This window comes from Puntigrus tetrazona, chromosome 25, assembly GCF_018831695.1.
Source record: "Puntigrus tetrazona isolate hp1 chromosome 25, ASM1883169v1, whole genome shotgun sequence".
NCBI classification, from domain to species: Eukaryota; Metazoa; Chordata; class Actinopteri; order Cypriniformes; family Cyprinidae; genus Puntigrus; species Puntigrus tetrazona.
This window is the reverse complement of record NC_056723.1, coordinates 14,981,597-15,007,529: the sequence shown is the minus strand read 5'-3', so window position 1 is coordinate 15,007,529 and position 25,933 is coordinate 14,981,597. Positions and strand designations below refer to the sequence as shown.

Genomic DNA, 25,933 nt, shown 5'->3' with positions numbered 1-25,933 from the left:
AAAATTTGAAATGCAGTGCAAGGAGTTCTGGGAACGTCAATTTACGTTTTTGTCTTGTAAATTTTACAGGAATTTACTGTTAACCATTTAACAGATTTTTACTGTTAAAATCACAGCCATTTTTTACAGTATAGTAGGGAAGTATGCTATTTCGAATGCGGTTGAAGTCTTTAAGTGAGTCATTATATTGTTCTTTCAAGAGATTTGTTTTAAAAATGCAGATTCATCTAGTGAGTCACTGAATCATTCTTTTGAAATTTATTTAAAAAAAACGATGATTCATATAGTAACGACACATGTGAAGGCTTCAAGTCTGTCAGTGAATCATTAATCAAAATAATTATTTGAATAGACTGCAGGATTTAACCTTTAATAAACTAATTTACGTTTTGTTTCGGTGTGTTTTCAGATTTGTGGGAGAAAAGTGATCTCCATGTGAAACGACAAAATCACGACTTGTGATCTTTCAGAATGATCTTTCATGTAGTGTGTAACACAGCTCTAAGTGACCGAAAACGTCCTGGAGAGTTTTAAATCTGAAAGTGCACCGTGTATAAAGTTATTGTCGCTCAAAAGAGACATAAAATGAGACCCAAGCCGTTTCACGTTGACGTCAACATGAAACGTTAGCATTTTGTCAGCCCGCTTGTTGGTCTTTTTTGTATTGGTCTGAATGAAAATGCACAATAATTCTTGGCTAGGGGCTGCTTTTACAGTGCTCACAGAAACACAGCTGAATGAAATCGACCAATCACCAGGGGTAAATGGTTCATTTTTAGATGAACCGTTACTTTAAAAATCATTATTCGTTGTGATCGCTTTAGATAGAGTCCCAGTGGAGAATCATATTCAAACAATGTCAAACCACACAGAATAGGTGATTTAACCTCTCTGAGAGGAACAAGATATTTATAGCTCATAATGCCACCTCCACTAATGTTTTAATTGAGCGTTCGACCACATCCATTTACTCTTATCTACACGTGGAGCTGCATTAGCATTCTCCCAAACCAAACGGCCATATATAAAGATTCGCAGCCCAGAGCTGGTCTGTATTGACCATCATTCAGTCAATAACCTCAGAGGACATCAGGACAGAAATAGACATACGTCGTTCTGGGAAAATGGCGCTAAAGGTCAATATCTTGATGTTTTTTCCATCATGTTGAAGACAACCATCAGTGATCACGTCCATTAGCATTTGTCCTCTTTCAGGGCAGATTATAAACCATCACATTTGGGTAATCCATCCTCTGCTTTAACACTTGAGCTGGTATTTGCAGGATTATTCTATCAGTACTTGCACATGTGCAAAACTCATATTAATCTAATGCTGCAGAAAGACTGTTCTTTTTCTCTAGGAAAACCTGGAATTTGGTGTCAGTTCTGTGTGCGCACACACTCCCTCCGAGTCTGTTAGAGGAGCAGTCTTTTGGCACTTTCATGTTTTAGCGAACCTATTAGTGTCAACAAAACATTAAGAAACAGACGCTCTGGAGTAATTCTCTGTTAATAAGTCATATTTGAAAACTGTTTGAGAATATTCATGCACCAGTCATGCACCAGTTATTTAATAATAACTAAAAATATTTAAGTTTCAGGATTGTCTGGAACATGATTTAATTATTTTATTTCAATTTATTTGTAATAATTTTAACATTAATATGTCTAGGTTCTATTTACTACATTATTTATATATATATATATATATATATATATATATATATATATATATATATATATATATATATATATATATATATATATATATGTAGTAAATAGAGCCTAGACATATTAATGTTAATAATAATATATATATATAATAACACACATATAATTTTTTTTTTGGTATGAAAGCTTAAATCTATGTTTTTGCTTTTTAGCCTTGTGGTGCATGTTCTTCGCTAATCAGTAATAATAGTAAAGCAATAACATAATTGTATAATAGTTAAGCAATCATTTCTAAGCAAAGTAGAAATTCTGAAAGTCATCAGTGTAATAAATCCAGTTGTAGTTAGCAGTCATAATGTTTAGTGATTTTATTTGAATTGCGTCTTATCAGTAGAATGTCTGGATAGCACCGATAACATTCTCCGCATGCATCTTGATAACTAAAGGTTGATGAGGTTGATGGAGTGAATGAACTAAAACACTTTATACCGTACCGGATGTCTGAAGGGTATTCGTCTCTATAATCCAGACATGTGTAATCAAATGTTGATTATGCGTAGCGCTGCCCCTGATTGCAATTAGTGCTGATGTAGAAGATAGAAAAAACAAGGTGTAATTTCAGAAACCCAAGAAACTACAGAAATGAGGCTATGTGGGGCGGCTTTTACAGAAATCTTTAAATTCGTGTTCATCCTCTTTGACCTACATAAGACACATTAAAGTCTGTGTTAAATGGAGTGTGTGATGTGATGCTGGGTTATGATGGAAAGACACAAGCGTTGTAACCTGCTGGAAATAGCGCTGAGGTACAGACGCGCCACCATTAGCTGGTCCCTAATGCATCACACGCCGATGAATAAATAAATCTCATGGACTAAAAGCTCTACCTCAGCAGTGGACCTAGTTTTAAAACACGGCCCGTTGTTCACAAATATAAACTTCAATTTTGAGTTGTTTGTTTTTTCTCAATATCTTTAAAAGAATAGTTTTCCCAAAAATGAAATTTTGTTATCATTTAATGTCCCTTGTTTAGTTCCAAACCTGTATCTCCGAGCATTTTTCATTCTGTGGGTCACACAAGCAAATATATATCGAAACTTCTTTCCGTTGCTTGTTGTTTCTTTGTGTTTTAATTGTGTAGTTAAAATGATCATTAGTTAAAATAAATAGCTTTCACTAACAGACAGAATATTCTTAAAGTAATATTTATGAAACGTTTAAACAGAATTCTTGGAATGTTTTTTGTACTAGTTGAACATTCTAAAGAATGCTTTTGTAACAGTGACATTTTAACACTCACTCTCCTAGAACATCTAAAATAAATATTCAAGTAATGTTAGATTTTGGCAAAAAATAAAGTTAGTAGAACAATGTAATAAACGTTTACATAAAATTGTATGTTATAACCATGGCAAAATAATCTAGTTCAATGTTATCAACCTTCAAAAACACTGTTCTAACATGTTTTTAGAACCTAAATTTGTTACCTGTGCTTATGAAACGCCACAAAAATATCTCTAAAGTGCTTCATGTGACCATATTTCATATTTCAAATCTTCTTAAGGTATGTTTGTTTGAGAAAAGACTGAAATTTAAAGGGATAGTTCACCCCCAAAAATGTATAATTTACTTCGGTTCATTATTTGCTGTTCCAAATGTGTATGGCTTTTTTTTGTTATAAGGATAAAGAACTTTTATAGTATTTATCTCCATACTATGGAAGATGATGGCCATCATCATCTGTTTTGGTTACCTTCAAAATATGTAAGGAACTCATAACTTTGTTTGGAACAACTTGAGGTTGAGTAAAGGATGACAGATTAAAAATTTTTGTATATAGTTTATTCTTGAAAATCTTGAGAGTTAATTAGACTGATACTATCCTGAAGTCCAGATTATTCAAATCAAAGAAATTATGATACAGTTAAGAACTGAAGGGTAAGTGATAACAGACTTTGAGGAACAGACCTTATTAATCAGCTGTTCTTTGAATAATTTTCAAAATTGACTTTGTTTCTTCGGTCTGACTTCTTAAGGATATCTTTTGCAGACCCTGGCAGTCACAGCATTCGAGGGTTGCCCTGGCCTTCAAAAACAACATTTGCTCAGTCCCTTTAGTGGTTGTGTCCCTGAATAGCACCCAATCAAGCTTCTCAAGGAACTGTAATTGCTGCTTCTCAGACAAGAAAGTAGGACTGAGCACTGTCAGCCCCCAGGATGAAGGTACAAGCTAGCCCTCGATGACCTTGTTATTGGCCACGGTCGCCCACGAGGCAGAACACATCATTAGTGGAGCTGAGAGCACAGAGGCCATGCTGTCAGTCTATTTAAAGAGACTGTTCAGTGGGAAGCCAGTGTTTTTAGACTTTCCCCATGTGGGGGCCTGAAAATACCACCCTGATCTCCTTTTAGCACACTTGAGAACCTTTGGATTCAAACTTTAGTTAGACTTAACCACTTATCTAAAGGTGTTGCTTTTAGTTTTGCCTTGAAGTGGAGCAGTGTCGGATCTGAAGCCAGTTTAACCAGTTTAAAATCGTGATGGGTTAGGATTTTGAGTTTTTGTTGTTTTTGTCGTAAGAAACCCAACACTTTTGACCTGGTTGTTTGAAACAGTTGGCAAGGTCAGCCTACTAATAACTGGGGCAACAACTAGATTATAAAGCCTTTTTATATGTTTTATTTTATTCAAACAAACTTGTATCGTTTAATGCTGATGGGCTTTTCATACACAGGATTTTTCCTTGCGTAGCACATAGAAATATGATTAATCAATACTAAAACTCACAATCAGATATCTTGATAGGATATCCAGTATATACTAGGATATCCAGTAACAAAAATGTCCTTTCTTCCTTTGTGAATAATAGATTTTGAAAACCAAAATGCTTTGCACATATAGTGACTTGAGTGCACCTATTCTATAACAAATGTGTTTTTATTTCTGTATTCAAATTTGTCTAGCTGTTTTTAGGATGCATGAAATGTAAAGGTGGTACAACTATCCTTTAAAAAAAATAAATCCTTATTAAAAGAATTCTTTGACCATTATCTTTTATCATTTTTTAGAAAAAGATTAATTTCCAATGCTTATGAATGCTTAAAAATATTTGTCTGCAAAATAAATGTCATATAGTGCGACCATTATGCAAAGCCCATACAGACCCCTGTGACTCTTGATCAGGCCCAATTAGATAAATTATTCTCCTAACTTTCGGTTAACTAATTTTAATTAAGCCTTTAAGATCAAATCAGTGTAAAATGTCAAATGGTGGAACTCAATGAAAACTTAATGATAATTATAAATTAATAATCCATCATAAAAATGGGGTAGAAAAAGTAAGGGATTAGTGATGACACCTGATAAGAAATTTGCTTCAGAAGCGAAATATTTTGACATTTAAAATAACATTTGCTAATTAATCCTGCCCATTAGGGCATGTAAATTAAAAGCGATTCACTTTATTGTCAGAGAAGCAGCATTTACAATCCAAAACGAAATCCAATTGTACACCTCAGAGTCTCCGTCGTTTATTTATGTTTCTTCCATGTGTTTCTTTCTGCTTGAGTGGCAGCTTTGGTTGCACCTCATGCAGCCCTGTATAATGGAAATGAGGTCACCACGCAATGTATGTCAGAGACCTTGTCTCGTAAAATACTCCATGCTCTGTCTGCTGATGTGCTGCCAACTTTAGTAAATAGGTCATTTGGCCAGGCCTTAAATCCAGCACTAGGAGTTGGATTAAAAGCCCAGTAAGGATGGAGATTAGCTGAACGTGGCAGCCGTGAAGTCCATTCGGGCAACAGCAGTCCATTGATCCAAAGAGAGACGTTCACCCACTATTGAATTAGTGAAAACTAATGGGTTAATTTAGGCTAACTGTGAGAAAAGTTAGCTACTGATGCTACAGATGCTGCATCTATTGCTTCCGCCATGTTTTCTCACTGATTAGGGCCTGATTAGTCCAGTTGGGAAACTCTGAACTATGAAAATCCATAGTTTCATTAAATATTTTGTGGTGGCATTCAAGTGTTTTCAACTTGTAAATAAACAAGTTCAAAAAAGTATGCCAAGAGTCTTAAGAGCATTGAAACATTTGTTGGTAGATAGATATCAGATATTTCAATAGAGTCTCTGATCTACAAGAAATTGTAAGTAAAGTTGTGAAGTTCTATTCATTTCTACAAATTGGATCCATTTTCATTGTTTGTTTCTGTTAATCAGCTTAAAACACTGATTCTGATTTGTTTGCATCATAATAACCTAGAAAAGTTATTCTGTTTGGGGTAAAATATATTTAAAGATAAACTGTGTTTATGTATGTTTGTTATAAATCAAAATAAATTTATAACAAGCAATAAATAATGTAATAGTCTTCAAAATAAATGATCACTCTTCATTTGTAAGAATAATTAGATTGATGGTTTTTCTGAGGAAACAAAAAAATCATTGCAATGCGTAAATTTAAAATCAGACTGCTGAAATATATTAATTTAAATGTAAACTTGACAAATGTGGTTATTTTAGCTACACGTACTGCCTTAGTTTTTAAGAATTAACCTCCTTGGTTGAAAATATTTCATTAATCCACTGACAGCAAAAATACGCTGCATTCGTGCAAAAGTTTTGGCACCGCCCAATATCTAATTTCACTGGTACTTTTACACTGAGATCCATTCAGTTGTCATAGCTGTGCAAGCTACGTCAACCTCTTTCGGGATTTAGTCTCTTTGCTGGCTTTGTTAAGAAGTGATTAAAGATGTCAGCTGCCAGGATGAAGGGTTGTTTTCTTCTGAACTCTCAGTAGGGAGTGTTTTGAAGCTGCTGTGGAGTGCCAGACCTTAAATCAGAGTTGCCGGGTCACAAGAGGACGCTGGGTTAGACTGTGCCGACGGTGGTTTGGCATCACTCTTGAGGTTCTGCTGAGTTCTTCTACCATTCATTTACTCTGTTTAAAGATTACTGGAGTAGATCATAAAGCAGGCATGCAGGGTCAAAACCCTCATCAACATCACGATGGCTGCCAGTTATGAATGGAAACATATAAACAATGGCTGTATGCTATTTACTTGAATCAGGCGCACAAAGAACAAGCCTTATTTTACAGTTTTGGTCTGATACAATAGGGCCTCCAAGAATGTCACCAGAAATGAATGGCTCGTCTGTAAAACGTTTTTGTGTGAATAATGGCAGCATATTATTTTCCTGGCGCTTTTATTGCAAATCACCACTGGATCTCTCATACGTCAGCTCCTAATAATGCACTTGCTCCTCTCAATCTAAAATTGAGTGTGGCAGTTTGTTAAATTTAGAATTGCAATCATTATTAGCCATGGCTGTTTCGGTGTAGGAAGTGTCACATCAATGAATGAGCTTTTGAAACGCTTAAGACCATGAAATGCCACATGTTCCATCAGCCTGGCCTTTGTGCATTTACAAAGACATTCACAAAGAAACATTCTTGTTTTGTATTAATCTTAATTTTATATGGTTTTGAGTCCATTTAATGACTATACAAATGTCATCTACTGTAACCATGAAGCAAAATATTTAAACTTAAAATACAATTGACTAAACACAACTTTGCCCTATGATTTCCGTTGCGGAAAACGCAGATTCCAGAATCTCAGAATCCAGTCATAAAAATGGAAGTGTGTACTGTATAACACAGAATGTCACGGAATTTGAAATTTTTTAAATTAATTAAAGCATGCCTGACTAAATGAGGGCATAAATACTTAGACATCTCCATGACTACAATGAGAATACTTCATGCACATTTTACTATTTGATTTGGGTGGGAAAAAGTTCATAAGGCTATTTAAAAACACATTTAAAAAATTAAAAAATTCTTCATTCTTTTTGCAGGTGTTATTTTTGTTTAGTCTATTCAGGATGTGTTTTCGTCTCTCTGCCACTCGTAGTCTTGTAAACAGAGCAAACTGAACAGCAGCCAGATGTCCTGACCAATTGAATCCACCTGCCCTGCCCTCCAGCTGTGGCTGTGAGCTGTGATTGGTTGAGCTGACTGCCTGGCCACATGCAGGGTGGGGTTCATTACCCTGCAGAGATCTAGTGAGAGAAAGAGAGGTAGAGCAGGGTTTGTAACTGTGCACCTTATAGACGGCGGCTCCCACACCCCCCTCAGACCCACACTGCAGCAGAAAGACTATTTTTAGCTCCTTTCATGAGAAGGAATGATGCTGGGAACTTGATTTTGATGCTCTGCAACTAAAAGCCCATGTTGCTTAGATTTGCTCCTTTGATAAGTGTAGTCTTATGTAACAGAAAACCTTTCATTTCGCAACCCCTCAACAAGAATATCTAAATGCATCTGGATAATTTAGTGACTATGTAAAGGTAAATTATGCAGTTGTTCAAGGTTAAAATGTTTAAATGTACAGAGAGAACTGGTTGATTACCTTGAAAATCATAGATAGATAGATAGATAGATAGATAGATAGATAGATAGATAGATTTCATGGATGGATGGATGAATAATGGGTTAGATTGTTTGGTGGATGGGTGGATGGGTGGATAGACAGATGAATGGGTGGATGGATGGAAGAATGGATAGTGTGTTGGATGGATGAATTTCATTCCAAAGTACTGATTCAAACTCATTGAAAAGTCAATAAGTCTCTTTGAATGATCAATTACAACAATAGGACTCATTTTCTAGAGAGGAAAATAGAATAGATGGATGGATGGATAGTGGGTTAGATCATTGGATGCACTGATAAATGGATCAATAGTTGGGATGGATGGATGAATTCACAGATTTCAGTAAAGGACTGATTCAAAAGTTAATTAGTCTTTTTGAATGATTAATTACAGGAATAGGCTCATACAATAAGAGTAATTTTCTATGAAAATATAATAAAGAATTAGTTGGAATTTATCATGGATGCCATTTTGATTAATTCATTACAAAAATAGGCTCTTAACAGACATTTGCTAAGACAACAAAGTTGTCTATATTTTTCCGTCCTGCTATATTTTGTGGTTGGAAGCATTTTCGTCTGTTTAGAATCAGTTCAATGTACAAACTCACATTTAGAGACTTTGACTTTAATATATTTCTGTTCTGTCAGCTGCTTTTCTCATTTAGCTTATGTTGCATAAGCTTTCTGGTAGCATTTTCATCCAAGTTGGCGCAGACACATACATTTGCTCACACACTCCCACTTTGCTTTGCTGATTATCTATTACCTCTGTAAGGACAAGGACTGCATAACACTGCTGCATTAACATTACTCTGTGTGTGTGTGTGTGTGTGTGTGATGATCCATTAGTATTTTAGCTACAAACTGTACTGACATTGCTCCTTCTCCTCCAGGTGGACAGACTGGCCGGCACAATGAAGGAGGAGAACTTGTTCCGCAGACGGTTCTCTCTCTGTCCCACAGCCACCTCGCCTCCCAAGATTGACCCACGTGTGCTGACCCGCAACCTGTCCTATGGAGGAGACAATGAACTGTACCCGCTCAGCCCAGGTATCCATTCAATTCCTGAATGTGTGGAAGCGCCACATCCTCGAAGAGACACACGCAGAGCTCACTGCTTCTGAGTCACTATGGTCAATATTATCATTGTCATGAAACTATATTTATAGTGGGGGGATTAGCTTATTAATGTATTTTAGAATGAAACTGAGTAATTGGGAGAAATAATATAGGGCAGTACTGACTTAATTATTAATTTGATTGGCAACTGTTGGCAGTTACCCAGAATGTCATAGCAACCATGTACCCTGGATACAAATTAGAACACCTTAGCAACCACATAGTAATGGCCTGGAAACCATCTAAAAACACCTAATAAAGTATTCACTAAGAAACGCTAAAAACAAAATGCCCAATTTAATGCCCTGACAAAAAAACATGACTGCATAAAAACATGCTAGAAGGACAATTGTCCCTGGACAATTTAGCAACTACACAATGCCATAACTGCCACATAAAGCTTTCAAAGATCTGTACAGAAACCTTTAGAAATGTCTCGGGACACTTTATCAATGGCATAGAAATTTCTGGCAACCACCTAGAATACTCAAGGAACTGCATAGAAACATGCTGGAAGTGTCTCAGAACACCTTGGCAACCACATAGCAACACCCTGGCAACCACCTAGAAGACACGAAAATAGCAACGACACCTTATTTGCATGGCAACACCCCAGTAACCAACTAGAACACCCTAGCAACCACACAAATAAATCTAATAAAAAATGTTGCATAATAAAGGGAGTTTATTAAGAAATAAAAACGTGAAAAAAATATCACTTCAACTTCAGATGAGCTATGTCTTAAAATAATTGATAATTATCACAGATGTGATTGACTGTGGTGATTGATGTTAATGCTGTGTTTGTGTGCTGGTGTGGGTGTGTGTGTGCGCGCGTGCTCGTGTGTGTGTTCTGCAGGGAATGAATCGGAGAGGAACGGTTTACCCTTACTGAGGGACGAGGTCAGCCCAGTCCGGTCACCCAGCAGCGCGGTGCGTTCAGCCTCCTGGTCACTGCATGCATGAAATATGACGGCCATAACACATGTTACATCAGCTATTAGTGCTATCTAACGCTATTAAAAAATAAAGAAAATATAAAAAAAAAAAAATTATAAAAATATATATATGCTAAATAAAAATATATATATATTAAAAGATTCACTGGACCTCTGCCAATGTAGAGGAAGTGAAATGACCTTCATTTACCACGTCAAAACTCAGCCAATCACAGCCTGCCGTCTGCAATTCACTCTCCAGACCGTTTTCTGTGTGCTAAAAGCTTTTAGTAAATCAGAGCTCATGTCTCAGGCTCATGTAAAGTGCATCTGTCTGTATAATGTGGTTTTAATGGGTGACTATAGCGTAAAAGCCTTCCATTCTTTCTCCATATGAGACATTAAACTGTAATACACAGCGATCTAACTCAGCATTAAAAAAAAAAAACTTTTAGTGACAGCTGCAAGTAACAACTATTATACTAATACTGTCAGCAATGTCTATTTGTTATTTGTAATAGATTATTTGGATATCCAAATATTCAGTTTATATATATATATATAACTGGAGAATGAGTCTATTGAGTAGAGTGTTCCTTTTAATGAAATGATGCTAACATTATGTAAAAATATAGTTAAAAAATTTCCATTACTGTGGTTTTCTGCACTCTACTGTATGAGCTGGTTTAAAGGTTAATTTGGGTCTAAGAGGAAAACTGTCTTCTCCATATTTTGGTCTGATCTTCAACTGACACCCACAGCTGACCAAACAGACCTGCTGCATTTAGCCTGCTGCCTTTTGCCCTTAGTGTGAAAAGGTTGTGGCTGGAATTAGCTTGGTTTATTTTTAAAATTACTATATAGCTATGCTAACATAATAGAATTAGAATTATTATGGTAGGACTTTCTAAAATCAACCCATTTGGCGTAACATGAAACAGAATATACGGAAAAGTCATATTTAGTATTATGAAGGCAAACAGGGTCAATTTTGATCTCATGTTGACTTCAAATGAGAGTTAAATGGATTTTTCTGGGATTTTTCTTTTTTGGCTTCAGTCGGAATCCAGGATGTTTATCGGTTTGGAGAAGGAGTCTTCCTCGCCCACGGAGAAGCTGGCAAGGAAAGAATCGCTTAAGGTACGATGTGCTTCCCACTCCAGGCAGAGTTCCTGACCCAGTTTCTCCAAACAGCAGCTTGTTCGTGGTGTCAGTCAACAGGTGGACGGCACTAAACCCTCGTACAGCCATTTCCTGTACTAGAGAAAATACTCTGAAATGTTTATTCAAATATTGAATGCAGCTTTTGATCCGGTCTATTTTCTCTTCTGACCTTGAACAGCTACAAATTGTATCCGACCAATGTACATGCATGAAAGGTCTGTGGCTAACAGCGCTAATTTTTGTATTGTTTTTGGACTGATTGTGCGGATTCTTACAAATAGCGGCTAAATTTTCGATATTTAAAAAATTAGCCCTGCTTCCTTGTTTGGGCTAGAGAATTAAATTTGCACCGAAATGTCCCACTCTTCATGGGAAACATTTACATTTGATTTATTTAATAATTATCCAAATTTAGATTGATGTTTGCATTGTCCAAACAGAGTTCTCCTCCACAATCTAAAACAAAACAATCCTGTAACAGTTAGATGTAACAGTGATGAATAGGTTCTTTGATATCGTATGGTGCACTCTAGTGTTCAACAAGGTTTTTAGAAATTTTACATCTTGCAACCCTCTTGCGCCCTCTAGCTAATATTCGAGCAATGCATTAAACCTTGACATTTCATACGGCAGGTTCAGAAGAAGAACTATAGACAGGAGAAGAAGAGGGTCGCTAAAGAACTGTTCAGTGCTCTTAAGGATCCAAGTGTGGTTATTATGTCCAACTGGCTAAAGGTCGGTAAACCTCATCGTTTTCGTTGTAACATTGAATAATTTGGCAGTTGCTTTACGATGCACTTCTTGGATGCATCAGATTCGAGGCTCGTTGAAGAGTTGGACGAAACTGTGGTGCGTCCTGAAGCCCGGTATTCTCCTGATATACAAGACGCCCGGTTCAGACCACTGGGTGGGAACGATTCTTCTCAACGCCTGCAAGCTCATCGAAAGACCCTCAAAGAAGGACGGATTCTGCTTCAAACTCTACCATCCGCTGGACAAGTCTATTTGGGCCATGAAGGTAAGACGCCTCTCTGAAATGCGACGTTTGGCCTGAACTCATCGTTGGCATCAATCATTATCTGTGTGTTTTTTCAGGGTCCTAAAGGCGAATCTGTGGGCTCCATCACTCAACCCTTACCTAGCAATTACCTGATCTTCAGAGCAGCGTCTGAATCCGATGGTGAGCATTGGCCTTTGTCTTCTGTTAAACTGTCTTGTCGGTGTGGAGTCCGTTTGGGGATCACAGCCTGTGGTTTGCTCCAGGACGCTGCTGGATGGACGCTCTGGAGCTGGCTCTCAGCTGCTCCAGCCTGTCGAAGATGACAGCGAAGAGCGGCAGGGATGGAGATCTGAGCGGCTCCTCCGAGACCTCGCACATACTGCAGCTGCTGCAGAGCTCGGCTCTCACCGACCAGGACCTGCTGCAGTGAGTAATTACATATGTGGACACATTATCAAAATTGCTCTCATTAACAGCTGTAGGATTAAACTGACAAACAAGTAAAATGTTTTTTGGGGGTGTTTTTTTGCACTAAACCGTTCAGGTTCAGTGTGACTAACTAATATTAAAGTATGGTATTCTGCATGACCATATTCTATATCTCTAATCTTCATTGATCAAAATACCATTAAATAATACGAATTTATGGCTGGCACCGTAAATATTTGTATTAACTGCCGCAAGATTAAACTGCCAAGGAAGTAATGAAATATTCACAGAAATGATTTGGTAAGAAACTGTTCACAGCAAATTAAAAAAAGAGCATTAAAGAAAATTAAGTAGTAAATTATTCATGTCAGATATGATGTGAGTAAATGACATGGTGTATAAAAGTATATAGTTTTACTACCTAAATATTTGCGCAAACTAAAGTACGAATAAATTTAAGTGTAAAATATTCTTAGACACTTTTAATTATGAACTTTTTCAGAGAGAAGGAGAGAGTACTATTAAAAAACTATGAACTCTCCGAACACTATACAAATAACTTGCCACCAGAATTATTTGCATTAATATTACTAATTGACATATTAGTAATATATTTTTTTACCCTAAAAACTGTTCAAATCAGACACAGCGTGACATAGAAATATGAATTATTCAGATAACATTTTTTTTTGTACCAGAACTATTTGTGTGAAGTAAGATATGACTAAATTGAAAACAAACATTAAATATTGTTTTAGTATTTTTGTTAAGCCCTGTTCACAGCAAGAAGAATAACTATAAAGATACTGATATTATCGTATTATTATATTTTTATTAGTGCTGTCAAATGAATAACCACGATTAATGACATCGAAAATAAATGTTTTTATTTACATAATATACGTGTATATATAAATACAAATACATGTTTGTATATATTTTAAAAAAAGTTGTTTATATATTACATACTATATATATTTGCATGCGATTAATTGTGATTAATCATTTGACAGCACTAATAAAAATATAATAATGCAATAAAATTCAATAATAATAAAAAGCAGTGTTTTTTTTGGACTGTCAAGCCACTGAGTAACGACATGCTAAAATCACAAATATATCAATATAGATTAAAATCAAATATATTATAAGTTAATATCAGTGCCATTGTGATTGCATTGCGATTTAATCGTTTGACAGCACTCATTTTCATTATTGATTATAGTTTAATATAAATGCTAAACACTTAAATAAAAAAATCTATAAATATATTTAGTAATTAGAAAACCTTATGAAAAAGCGTATAACCATGACATCAAATTGTGATTAATCGCCAAGCATTAATAATAATAATCAAATAATATTCAAATGAAATCCAAAGTGTATTTAAATAAGTGTTTCTGTACCCGAGAGGAAGCAAAATAGTAAGCGTTGTTTGCCAGTGATATCCTTCAGCTGTCAATCATTTATATATCCCAAGCCCCGCCTCTTTCTAGCCACTTTGAAGCTCTCGTCCAATCAGCTGCGCCCAACAGGTTTACGTGACAGGCAGAGGAGCAGGAAGAGATGAGGCGAATGTAAACCCAACACCCATCAGCACACACACACACACACACACTCTTACAAGCGCGTCAGACAAGCTGTGAAGCAGGAAAAACAGCTTTGGAAAACACGTTACTGCAGCGCTTTCCTGTGAAAACAGATAGGAAACTGCAGAGGGAAATCACTGTAAACAAAGACTTTTTTTCTGAGGTTCTTGTTTACCAATCTTTGGAGTTTCAGGAATAATATATTCTTGGCAAGGTAAGGACAGAATTTTTTTTTTGCTTGGCTCGCTGGTCGTTCTTCAGCCGGTGACGCAGGACAGAAGCTGCTTTTCCTGTGATCTCTGTACGCGGTGGGCACAAAGAGACGGTTTAATGTCACGCTCATGCTCCGATTATTAATCCAAGACTCTTTTACCAGCCAAATCTTTCATATTTCTCTGTAGAGGTTCACTGCCCGTGGCAGAAATGTAGAAAAATAACGTTCACCCTCGTATAATGGAGCTCTTGTGTCCATGGTGACGGCCCTGTCATTCAAATTAGAAGATGATCATCATGTGGTTTGTTGCTTTGGCAACGGATCTGGATGGGCTTTGAACGCGAACGCGCTAATAAATCTCCCCGAGATAAAACGGAGCGAACGGTTAATGCAGAAGATGTTAATTATATAATAGAAATGCAGTTGAATCAAATCTCACACGGTCGTTTGTTTGTGCGCTTTTGTTGAAGTTTGAATGACTCCATGTTGGAAAACCATATGGAGAACGACGCCAACTCGGACAAATCAGAGAGGGAGGCGCATGAAGACTCGGACAATGCGGCCAATGAGAATGGAGGCAGACTGACGGAGGAGAGCGACATGGACCAATCAGACGACGCGAGCCTGCAGGCCACGGTGTTCGTCGAAGAAGCCCATGAAGAGATGGGAGAGGTGATAAGCTCATCGGGTCTCTGTCCGGCCTGAATGGACGGCTCTGTCTCAGCAGAACTGGTTCATTATATTCCGGTTACGCAGTGATTTGTTGAAAAGCGCCTTGGCGACGAGGACGCGCCAAAACAAAGAGAGATTGTCCGTTAGCTAACTGAAATGTAGTTTTTTTCGGCTTAAAATGTTTTAAAGAAATATACAGGACGTCGATATGAAACAATGCAAATATTATGGATTTTTATTCGGTAAAAATTGAGTGGGTAATGAAAAAATGGGTGCAGATATTGGTGGCATTTTTGTTGTTCTGTAAAAAGAAAAAAAACACCAAACCAATGCGTGCTTATAACTAATTATTGATAGCAATATCTACCAGACATCTGCAAAATTCTGATATATTTCTGATATTTTAGGCTGCAAACAATTTATAAAACATCTATCCATATGTATCCATTCAAAACAAGTTCACATTATATATATATATATATATATATATATATATATATATATATATATATATATATATATATGTATATTAAATACAGTTAGGGTCGTAGGGTTATATAGGTTATATGCATACATATACATATATAATATTATCTATTTGGCAGCTATTTTATCACTATTCACTTTATTTTACTAAGCCCCAAATATTCTACTTCTACTTGCAGAATAAGTTATATTTAATAAATTGTAAATACGCCATTTCCATGACTGCATCAATAACTAAACAGATTCTAGATCCACACCAAAGGGATCTGTATAAATTCCAAAAAAAGTAGTGTAATACTGGCCGGTGAAATAGATGAAACCTTTAAATGCGTTCGTAACACCAAGAACTTCTGCCTCTTACCTTCATGCATGTAGCAGACGCTTTCGCACTGAAGGTCCTTGTTTTCTGTGGATGTCTCAGGCTGGCGAGGCGTCTCAGGTGGAGACAGTCTCTGAGGAGAACAAGGGTTTGATCTGGACCCTCCTGAAGCAGCTGAGGCCGGGGATGGACCTGTCTAAAGTGGTTTTGCCGACGTTTATCCTGGAGCCGCGCTCGTTTCTGGACAAGCTGTCGGATTACTACTATCATGCCGACCTGCTGTCCCAGTGAGCACCTCACAGCTGCAAACACACACACACACACACACACACACACACACACTTTACCGAGACCAGCAGGTCCTGGAGGCATGTGTCTGTGTTTCAGGGCTGTGATGGAGGAGAGCGCGTACAGCAGGATGAAGCAGGTTTTGCGCTGGTATCTGTCCGGCTTCTATAAAAAACCAAAGGTGAGTCGGGTCAAATGATCTTTTTTGGATGTAGCCAGGTTTCCATACATGATTTGTGGGCACATTTTGGGATGTCACATTAAAATAACTCGGCAAAAGCACTGAAATATAATAAACTGCTGACAAGTTCTTGAATGTTTTTTTTTTTTTAATGAATTTTCCTTTTTTTGACTGAAAACAGTAAAAACAATAATACCGTGTAATATTAGCAGAATAAAAAAAAAATTCAAAGCAGTATCACACTATCCCTTAGAAATCTGGTGCTCAATAAACATGTGTTAGCTCTATTATTATTAGTAGTAGTATTATTATTTTCTAACTTACTGGATATTTTTCTATCAACAACAACTGAAACTGAAGACGTGTCTTCATCAAGTCGTGCGTATGGTTTATATTGACACTGATTGTCTTTCAGGGGCTGAAGAAACCGTACAACCCCATTCTAGGGGAGATGTTTCGATGCTGCTGGCTGCATCCACAAACAGACAGCTGTACTTTCTACATCGCAGAGCAGGTCAGACCCCACAATTACACTTCACCCATCAAAACCTCTGTGCTGAAGTTTCTAGTAAACACGACGCCGCTCTCTGTCGGTGATAAGCGCTTGACCTTTGTACCTTCAGGTTTCCCATCACCCTCCGGTTTCGGCCTTCTACATCAGCAATAGGAAGGACGGGTTCTGCATTAGCGGAAGCATTCTGGCCAAGTCCAAGTTTTACGGTATATAACGCTCAAATACACGCCAGGCGTGCTTTTATTGCGATGTCGGTTGTAAGTTCGCTGTGATTTCTTAAAGGCAACTCGCTGTCTGCTATACTCGACGGAAAGGCCAGGCTCTTGTTCCTGACCCGAGATGAAGAGTATATCATCACAATGCCATACGCTCACTGCAAAGGTGATGGAGCCTAAATATCGTAAATGAATGATGTTTTATATATATATATATATATATATATATATATATATATATATATATATATATATATATATATATATATATATATACTGTAAAATGTTTTAATTGTTATACCCCTATATTAATAATCACTGTTAATGGTTATGTCTTTCTCGCAGGGATTCTGTATGGTACAATGACATTAGAGCTTGGCGGAAAATCACCATCGAGTGTGAAAAAACACAATGTTACACAGAACTTGAATACAAATTAAAGGTAAGGCCCAAACGTAATTATGCAACTTTTTTTTTTTTTATTATTATAATCTTACAACTGTTGTCTTTTTCTCTGTTCCAGCCTTTTCTTGGCAGCTCTAGCAACGTTAACCAGATTTCTGGAAAGATCCGTATGGGAGAAGACGTTCTGGCTACAGTAGACGGGCACTGGGTAATCATTTCAGACAGTTACATAAAACAACAGCCATTCAGAAACATTTCTTATACTTTCATATATATATATATATATATATATATATATATATATATATCCTCATTGAAAACGTGTTAGGAGGCAGGTGGTCTGATTGAAACGTAAATGTCTGTTCAGGACAGTAAAGTGCAGCTGACGGAGAAGAGGACGGGCCAGCAGGAGGTGCTCTGGAACCCCGGGCCAGACATACGCAGACAGAGGCTGAAGAGACAGCTGGTCCAGAGAGACCAGCAGGAGGAGTTCGAGTCTGAGAGGTGCTCTTGAGTTTAGCTTTTAGGACAACTTCCATGAAGGGTCTGATGCTCACCTCACATGCTCACCAGTGTACATTATCCATATTATCTAGATAATACTCATTATCTTGATCATTAGTGTACACTATTATATGTGAATATTACAGTATTATACCAGCCCTATATATATATATATATATAGTCCTGCACCGTTTGAAGTGTTTTTGGTGTTTCCCGCAGGCTGTGGCAGCTCGTGACCAGAGCCATCAACGATAAAGACCAGATGAGAGCCACGCAGGAGAAGTTTGTGCTGGAAGAGGCTCAGCGGCAGGAGGCCCGAGAGCGAGCCGAGAGAGCCTGGAGCCCGCGACTCTTCACCTTCAACCCCGACACCAACGAGTGGCTCTACAAACACACCGAGTACGTCCTCCGCACGCACGCTGAACGGGCTTTAGGGGTAGTGAGCGTTAGCTGCATTAGCTGAAAAAACACTTCTGAAGCCTAACCTTACTTCGTTGCTTTGTTTTTACTTGTACTGAGTTGTTTTTTTTTTTGTACTTTTACTAGTAAATTATTAAAATATATAACACAAGTGTGTTAAAGATGAAGATTTAATGAACGTTAAGCAAAATTAATAAATACTGGAACAAATGTATTGCTCATTAATATATAATGTAAAGTAGTGCAATAACTAATGTTAACATATGTGTATATGTGTATATGTGTGTGTGTGTGTATATATATATATATATATATATATATATATATATATATATATATATATATATATATATATTATTATTATTAAATTATAGAAGAATAATACAGATTATTATTATTATCATTATTGGTGTTGTAAGTAGTAATAATAGTAAATAATTTTTTTATATTTATGCTTTATGCGTGTTAATATCAGTGCATGTTTGTGTGTTTTATTTATTTTATGTATACATATTAAGTATCATACACATTTATTTATATAATATTATATCATATAATTGTTGCGTGTTCGTTTAGAATCTATATTTAGAGTTGCATACATTTTTTTTCCTTTTTATCTTTTCTTTACATATAATATTCTTTTTTTTTATTCACTTCTAGTATCTATGCGGTTTGTTTTCATATATTTGTTAAGTTTAATTTACAGTTAAAATGTGAAAATCATTGCTTTTTTCCATGCAGTTTTATATGAATAAATACAAATTGCCGAACCACGAATTAGGCAGCGTTCCAGTAACTAATAATCTCGTCTGATTTCTGTCCTCAGCACTAAGCCGTGGGATCCGGAGCGCTGTCTGCTGCAGTTTGAGAAAGACGGCGTCATCCAGACGAAAGAGAAATCCCAGCGCAGCGGCTTCTCCTACAGCCAGACCTGGGCTACACAGCAGAAGGTGAGTCCCACAGGCTCCTGACGTTCATGCCGGTGACCCCGCCGGCCCTTCGGGGTGTGTGAGGTTGACGCGCGGTGTGTGTTTGTCAGGTGCGGGCGAACGGCAAGCACAGGAAGTCCAGCAGCCAGCCGTCCAGCTGCAGTCAGAACACAGAGAGCAGCAGCAGCACGCCAGAACCCTACCACGAGTCCTCCGACAACGACGGCAAGACAAACACGAACACGCATCCACTCCAACAGACGAATAAACAGTCCTTCTGGCAATTCAAGTAGTTCATCAGCCTGACTGTAGACTCGAACTGTAGACTTCTAGACTAGAAATTAACTTTACCCTGCATGTTACAGTTAACTAGCTGCACCTAAACAAACCATTTAACTATACAAAAGTTCTTGAAAGTTGGATGGTTGTTATAATGGTATGTTCACGTGCGGCTGATTAATTAGACAGAGTAAAAAAATGCAAATGAAGCAAAAAAAAAAACAAACATACATATATATTTATATAAATATATTTATATACTAAATAAAATAAAACTAAATAATTAAAACAGTACTTATTCTAATGCAGTCAGTGTATTATGAAATAAAAAACTCTTGTAAAATACAAAGGTCAAATATGATTTAAAAGCAATTATTATATACTAATAATATATATATATATATATATATATATATATATATATATATATATATATATATATATATATATATAAAAATGAAAAAATCCAAGTATGAATTTGAAAATAGAATATGTACTCTAAAACCAAAATTTTTCTTTTCAGTTTTAACTGTCAAATTTGATTTAAAAATATTAGATTTTTATAAAACAAAAAGGTGTATTATTAAACAATTTTTATTTATTTATTTATTTTTTTAAATATAGTATGTGCTAGGATTTAAATACATTTACAAATATATGTGTGCGTGTTTGTATGTATTTAATTTACGTATATCTAATTTTGATGTCGTTTCATCTCATTTTGACTTCCTCAGGCTTTATGAACCAGTGCGCGAGATGCACTAAAGAAGTGAAGGACATCGCCCTCATAGAGGCCTCGGTAGCAGCCATACAGAAAACACAGCAGGACATCCAGAGGCAAGTACAGCCGATTCCTCATCCCCGACTCCATAATAACCGCACGCTTCTCTGCCATTCAATACCGTGTAATAATCAGACTGATCCCCCTTTCTTCAGAAACCTGAGTGCACTGGGACGCCAGATCGCGCGGCACAAGACGGCGGAGGAGAGCAAGTCCTTGAGCGGCCGTCACTGTCTCATCCTCTGCATGCTGCTGCTCTTCCAGCTTCTCATCAACTACGTCTTCACTTGAGATGTTGTCACCTAGCGACCATCGCCTAGCAATAAACACAGCCGAACGATCACCGCCACACAGCCCCTCGAATGCCCCGTCGCGATGTCGCTACCGACCGTAGCCGCACCATCAAGCACTAAGCACTTCAATTTAGAGAGAGAGAGAGACTCTTGTTTTAATGAATATGACCGATAATCATTTCCGAGTGGATGTAAAACGCTGTACTGCCACTCTCGGTAACCGACGTGTTCCCTCTTTCCCGAGTACTTCCCTTTTCTCTGCAATATAGGTCATGCATTCGTGGCATATTTGAATGCGGTCGAATGGGTTTGTGTGTCTGTGTGCGCGTTTCCCCACAAACTCCTCTTCCATTTATACACCGGGCCTTAATACCGATGCCAAAAAGGGGGAAAAAGAAGCGGAAAGGCAGTGAAGTCCACCAGTGCAATTTTATTATGCTTTCAAGTGAACGTCTGACCACACAAATTTGCTCGTTTTATTATTTAACCAAAATAGTGTTTCTGTATAGAACAATACAAAGAAGAGTAAATGTTTACAAACTTGATTGTACACAAAGGAAACAATGCTCTGACACCAAATGCGTCGCGTAGATTTAGATGAAGTTAACCGAATTGGCGAAAGCACTATGATAACAGAACGAACAATCAGCCATACGACTACGGCAAGCCGATTTAACATTTAATCCTTACAGCATACTAGCATCCAGTTTCATACCGCTAGTACTTATTTTAGCTACTAGTATGTATACCATCACGTACTTATTCATAAGCTACATTTTCTTATTCACTAGTTCTTGTTCGATAGTTACTAATGTTCGGTCGTTATCATTAGCTACTAGCATTCATTAAATACAAGTTCTTTTTCATTAGATACCTATTTTGGTAATAACTAGTATTCTATTTTTTTCTAGTAACACATTTCACGTTTTTGCTTTTATTCACAAATCAACTATTTAGCGTAAGTACGTATTAAAATAGTGAGTACTGTCTTTTCAAACATAGCAAGTAAGCTTTTTTGTTATTAGATACTAGTATATTAGTGCATTATTCATTAGATACTAGTACATTTATAAAAAATACTAGTATTTTTATAACGTCCTAAATTGGTGCCGGTATCTAAATAAAAACGTGCTTGTAGTTATCGATTAGCTAGTTCGATTAAAAAACTTACTAGTAACATTTGGTATAAGTACTAGTAAGTAATACATTTGTACTAGTATGTGTCGGATAAATATTAGTAATGATTAGTATCTAATGAATAGGTACTGGCATCTGTTTAATAGGCGCAAGTGTCTAATGAATAAGCGCTGGTAGTTAATGCATAAGTACTAGTAATGTAATAATATATACTAGTATCTAACTAGTAGTGCTTAAAAAAAGTAACTATTCTTATCTTACTAGTAACAATTTCTTTTTGCTCACTGTATGTTGTAATTTATGCATACTTGTATCTGATGAATAAGTACTAGTAATTAATCAATGAGTTATAGTATGTAATACGTTGTATCTAATGAAAAGTGATAGTTGGGGTTAAAGGTTTAAATGTTAAAACGGCTTGCCACGATAGGAATATTCATATTCTTGACTGTTTGTTGTTTGATTGGGTAGATCACAGTCACAGTAGAGACACGTGAGGCCTTTTGGGAAGTTCAAGTTCACTGAAGTTGTTTAGATGAAGTGCGATAATGAAGTGACCGATTCATTGAAAGTGTATATATTTGCTTGGAACAACTGAATTTGAGAATGTATTTATTTGATCATTTCACTTGATTAGTTTTATACGTAATCGTACTGTTTTTAAAGAACACATTCATTCAGGATTTCTGGGAGCAAGTACAGTTGAGCGTCAAATTGCTTTCTCTTCCTGAGGTTTTTTGTTGCGACGTTCGAGCGACCCCTTGAGGGGAAATATTAAGGTCAAAGTACAAAACTTCCAATGCAGGATTCATATAGGAAAGTTGTGCTTGAATGATGCTTGCGCTCCTGAGCCATAGTTCAACCCATTGAAATTTAAAATGATTTTGCATTTACTTTTTTCCTTTTTTTTTACAGAGCACAGTACAATGTTATCTTGTCTGACAACTGAAATGAATGAGATGTCAATGGCTCACTGTTTGTTAATGATTGTTGCAATTACAGCACCACAGTAAAGTTTTACATTTCGACACTTTGCTTTGTAATTTTTTTTGAACAGTCATAAAAAATAATAAGCCATACGCTTCTTAACGGGTAGTAATGTGTAGCAAGTGTTGTGATTTATAATTTTAAAGTCAGTTGGAGGTTATGCTAACTTCATTTATAATTTTAGAGTCAGGAATTCTTAAGCGGACAGAAAATCTATTAAAAATCAACACCTCTGCAACAAGCTAACCACTCAAAACACATTAGCAACATGCTAGCGGTGTAGCAGTCACTTAAGGTGCATCCAAAATATGAGTTAATACTGCATTTGAAGAGGTACAAATGTTAAAAAATATTTACAAGTATGTTCTATATAGTAAGAAAGCGGCTAATGGAGGTGCATCTCAGAATTACTTTATTTTGACTTTAGACATACTATTAACAGAAAGTTTATCAACTAGCAGTCATTAGAGTATTAGTACCGTCTGCTTAATGACTTCTAACATTTTATTTTGGGGTTCACAACATACAACATAATGACCTACCCTACCCTCAGAGTTAGTTGAGAAGCAGCTGCAAATTAATGACAATTAGTTGACACATAGTTACAAAGTTGCTTAAAGTAGAATGTTTAAAGTGGTTTTTCCAAATAAATGGAAATGGTAGTTATCGATAACACTTTATTTCAATAGTCTGCTTTAGACATTCTATTAACGGTAAGTAAATTTTTAAGTATTGGTGCTGCTTAGTAATATCTAACATTTTGTTTTGATGGGTTCACAACATACAACATGCTGACTATGATACTAACCCTAAACCTACCATAACAGTCTGCTCTGAGAGTTAGTAGACATGTAGTTACAAAGTTACGAAAGTTTTCACCTACTGCTTTTTAAATACTGTGAATTTAGACACAATACGTGTCTCTTATATTTCTGTATATTGTAGTTGGGAAGAAGACATTCAGAAACAAATTTAGAAGTCCTTAACAGAATGCTAAACCACTCTGAACACCTTAGCAGCTTCTTCACAATGCCCTGGCACCCACCAAAACACCTTAGCAATAATTTGTCAACTACCCACAATCCCTTGCAATGCGATGGTGTAATTTTTGCATAAGAGATAGGCAAAAAGTTCAAGTTGGAGTTTTCTTTCTTTTGTTTCACAGGGCTTGTCGGGACGTGGTAAAAAGTGAGTTACTCTTCAAAAACCCCTTCTTTCCACCACTTCCTTGTATAAATGCAGGCCTGTGGAATAAAAGTGCAATATTTGTGGTCTGCTCTCTCATCTGGTCAAAGGAAAATAGAAATAAGAGACAACCTGGCTCAACCCACCTGCGGGTATCTACTTAAAATTTTCTTGGGAATTATGATGGTGGAAAAAGCCTCCAGGCGGGCGTAGGGTGTGGTTTTTTTTGGGAGCGTATGAGTCAGCGATCCACTTTCAAGCAACACACCGTCAAATCAGCCGTAGGTTAGAAGACAAGTGCTATTTTAGTTCAACATCTCATTCCTGATCCCTTGGTTTCAGGATGTTATGTTGCACAGTCATGTTAATCCAGTCTCTAGGGATACCAATGCCAAACACATGAAGATTAGCAATTTTTTTAGCCTTGAGTCATCTGATATACGTTTACTTGGTAACTGTTTGTTTATTTGTCTTCATGGTGATCATTCAGTTCATTATGCCATTTGTCGGCCCATCACACTGATAGACAAGTCTAGGATAGACAACTGCTCCAAGGCCTTCAGGCTACATATCTGCGAGTGGGCGCATACACTGGACCTTTGTCTTCGGATACATGCGGGGGAAGACGGAAACACTCAGAAAACGCAAGGCCTAATTAGGTCACATGTTTGCTGGACTCTGCACAAAAGAATTCCTTCCTCCTACAGTAGTGTAATGTGCTTTCTGGGACAGCTAAACATGAAAATAAGATTCAAGGCCTAAGGACAAATTGTCTACCAAATTATGAAACCTTTTAGGTGGACGTGACCCATGCATGATTGACAGAAGCACTGGTGTGGGCGTTCTTATAGTACTTCTGTAAGTCAAGACCCTCGGAGGGATGCCGGGTCTCTTGGTTTCTTACCGTCACACCTTTCTTTGTTAGCGGTTTCTGGACTCTCTTGGCATGGCTCCAGTCCCGAGGCCTGCAAAGAGTCTTTGTTCCACTGTAATGTCTCCAGTGCAGTCATACATTTGGAGATTTGCTCTTTTGGAATGTGTCTTTAAACAAGGTGGTCTGTGTTGTCTTCTTCATGTTGCTAGGCATGTAGATATTAGGTACACCATGTGCCATTCAAAGATTGCGGTAAAATACTTTCTTGAGTCATCAGTAGGACAATAATTTGTGTTACTCAGTGTTGGGCGAAATGCTCCATATAGACCATTTCTTCAACATGGCCGATTGCCAATATACAATATTATCATGTTAATTGATTTAATTGTTTACTTTCATAATAAATTTAGCTGGAATGTTAACCAACTCCAGGGTAAGACTAATGTTAGAGTAATCTATTACTTGTTACATCTGGGAACCATGCTGAAATGTTTTGGTCCTTGAACAGTATGTCCAACCTAAATAATTTCATAAATGACTAGTCAGTCTTAAGGAACGCACAATGAGAAAAGCCATTGCCTTGCCGAATAAGTGTGCATATATACTAGTTACAATAGTCAAGATCTGTTATTCCAGCTCTGTGGTGTCCATGAGCCCTGACTGTATCCAGAAGCCTGTCTGTGTTGAGTATGCGTGTTCTCCCTACGTTTCTGTGATTTTCTTCTGGGTGGAAGAAACTTCTGGATTGGTCAGGTTCAATGTTGGACCGGTTGAGTGTTAGACAGCTGATCACTACACTGAACTTAAAACGTAAAAACATCCGCTACATTGTTGAAGTGCTGACCTTGGAGTTAGTGCGCGTGTTCAGACATGTCAAGCCACGGTGCTTGCAT

The 25,933-nt window shown here is 36.9% G+C and overlaps 2 protein-coding genes across 2 annotated transcripts in view; both read left to right on the top strand.

The window, feature by feature from the left end:
- The window catches only part of LOC122330579 (oxysterol-binding protein-related protein 5-like), a 32,997-nt gene extending 9,973 nt beyond the window's left edge, over positions 1-23,024 (top strand). Inside the window, 22 exon segments of the mRNA XM_043227721.1 lie at positions 9,012-9,168; positions 10,097-10,170; positions 11,235-11,315; positions 11,973-12,074; positions 12,154-12,357; positions 12,435-12,519; positions 12,603-12,765; positions 15,042-15,243; positions 16,151-16,335; positions 16,436-16,517; positions 16,933-17,031; positions 17,141-17,237; positions 17,314-17,412; positions 17,592-17,630; positions 17,633-17,688; positions 17,770-17,859; positions 18,019-18,155; positions 18,375-18,554; positions 19,402-19,525; positions 19,615-19,729; positions 20,518-20,620; positions 20,720-23,024. Coding sequence (XP_043083656.1) covers positions 9,033-9,168; positions 10,097-10,170; positions 11,235-11,315; positions 11,973-12,074; positions 12,154-12,357; positions 12,435-12,519; positions 12,603-12,765; positions 15,042-15,243; positions 16,151-16,335; positions 16,436-16,517; positions 16,933-17,031; positions 17,141-17,237; positions 17,314-17,412; positions 17,592-17,630; positions 17,633-17,688; positions 17,770-17,859; positions 18,019-18,155; positions 18,375-18,554; positions 19,402-19,525; positions 19,615-19,729; positions 20,518-20,620; positions 20,720-20,855 — 2,589 coding nt within the window. The 5' untranslated portion in view covers positions 9,012-9,032 and the 3' untranslated portion in view covers positions 20,856-23,024.
- The window catches only part of ptprjb.2 (protein tyrosine phosphatase receptor type Jb, tandem duplicate 2), a 69,539-nt gene that overhangs the window by 15,464 nt on the left and 28,142 nt on the right, over positions 1-25,933 (top strand). The window lies entirely within an intron of this gene.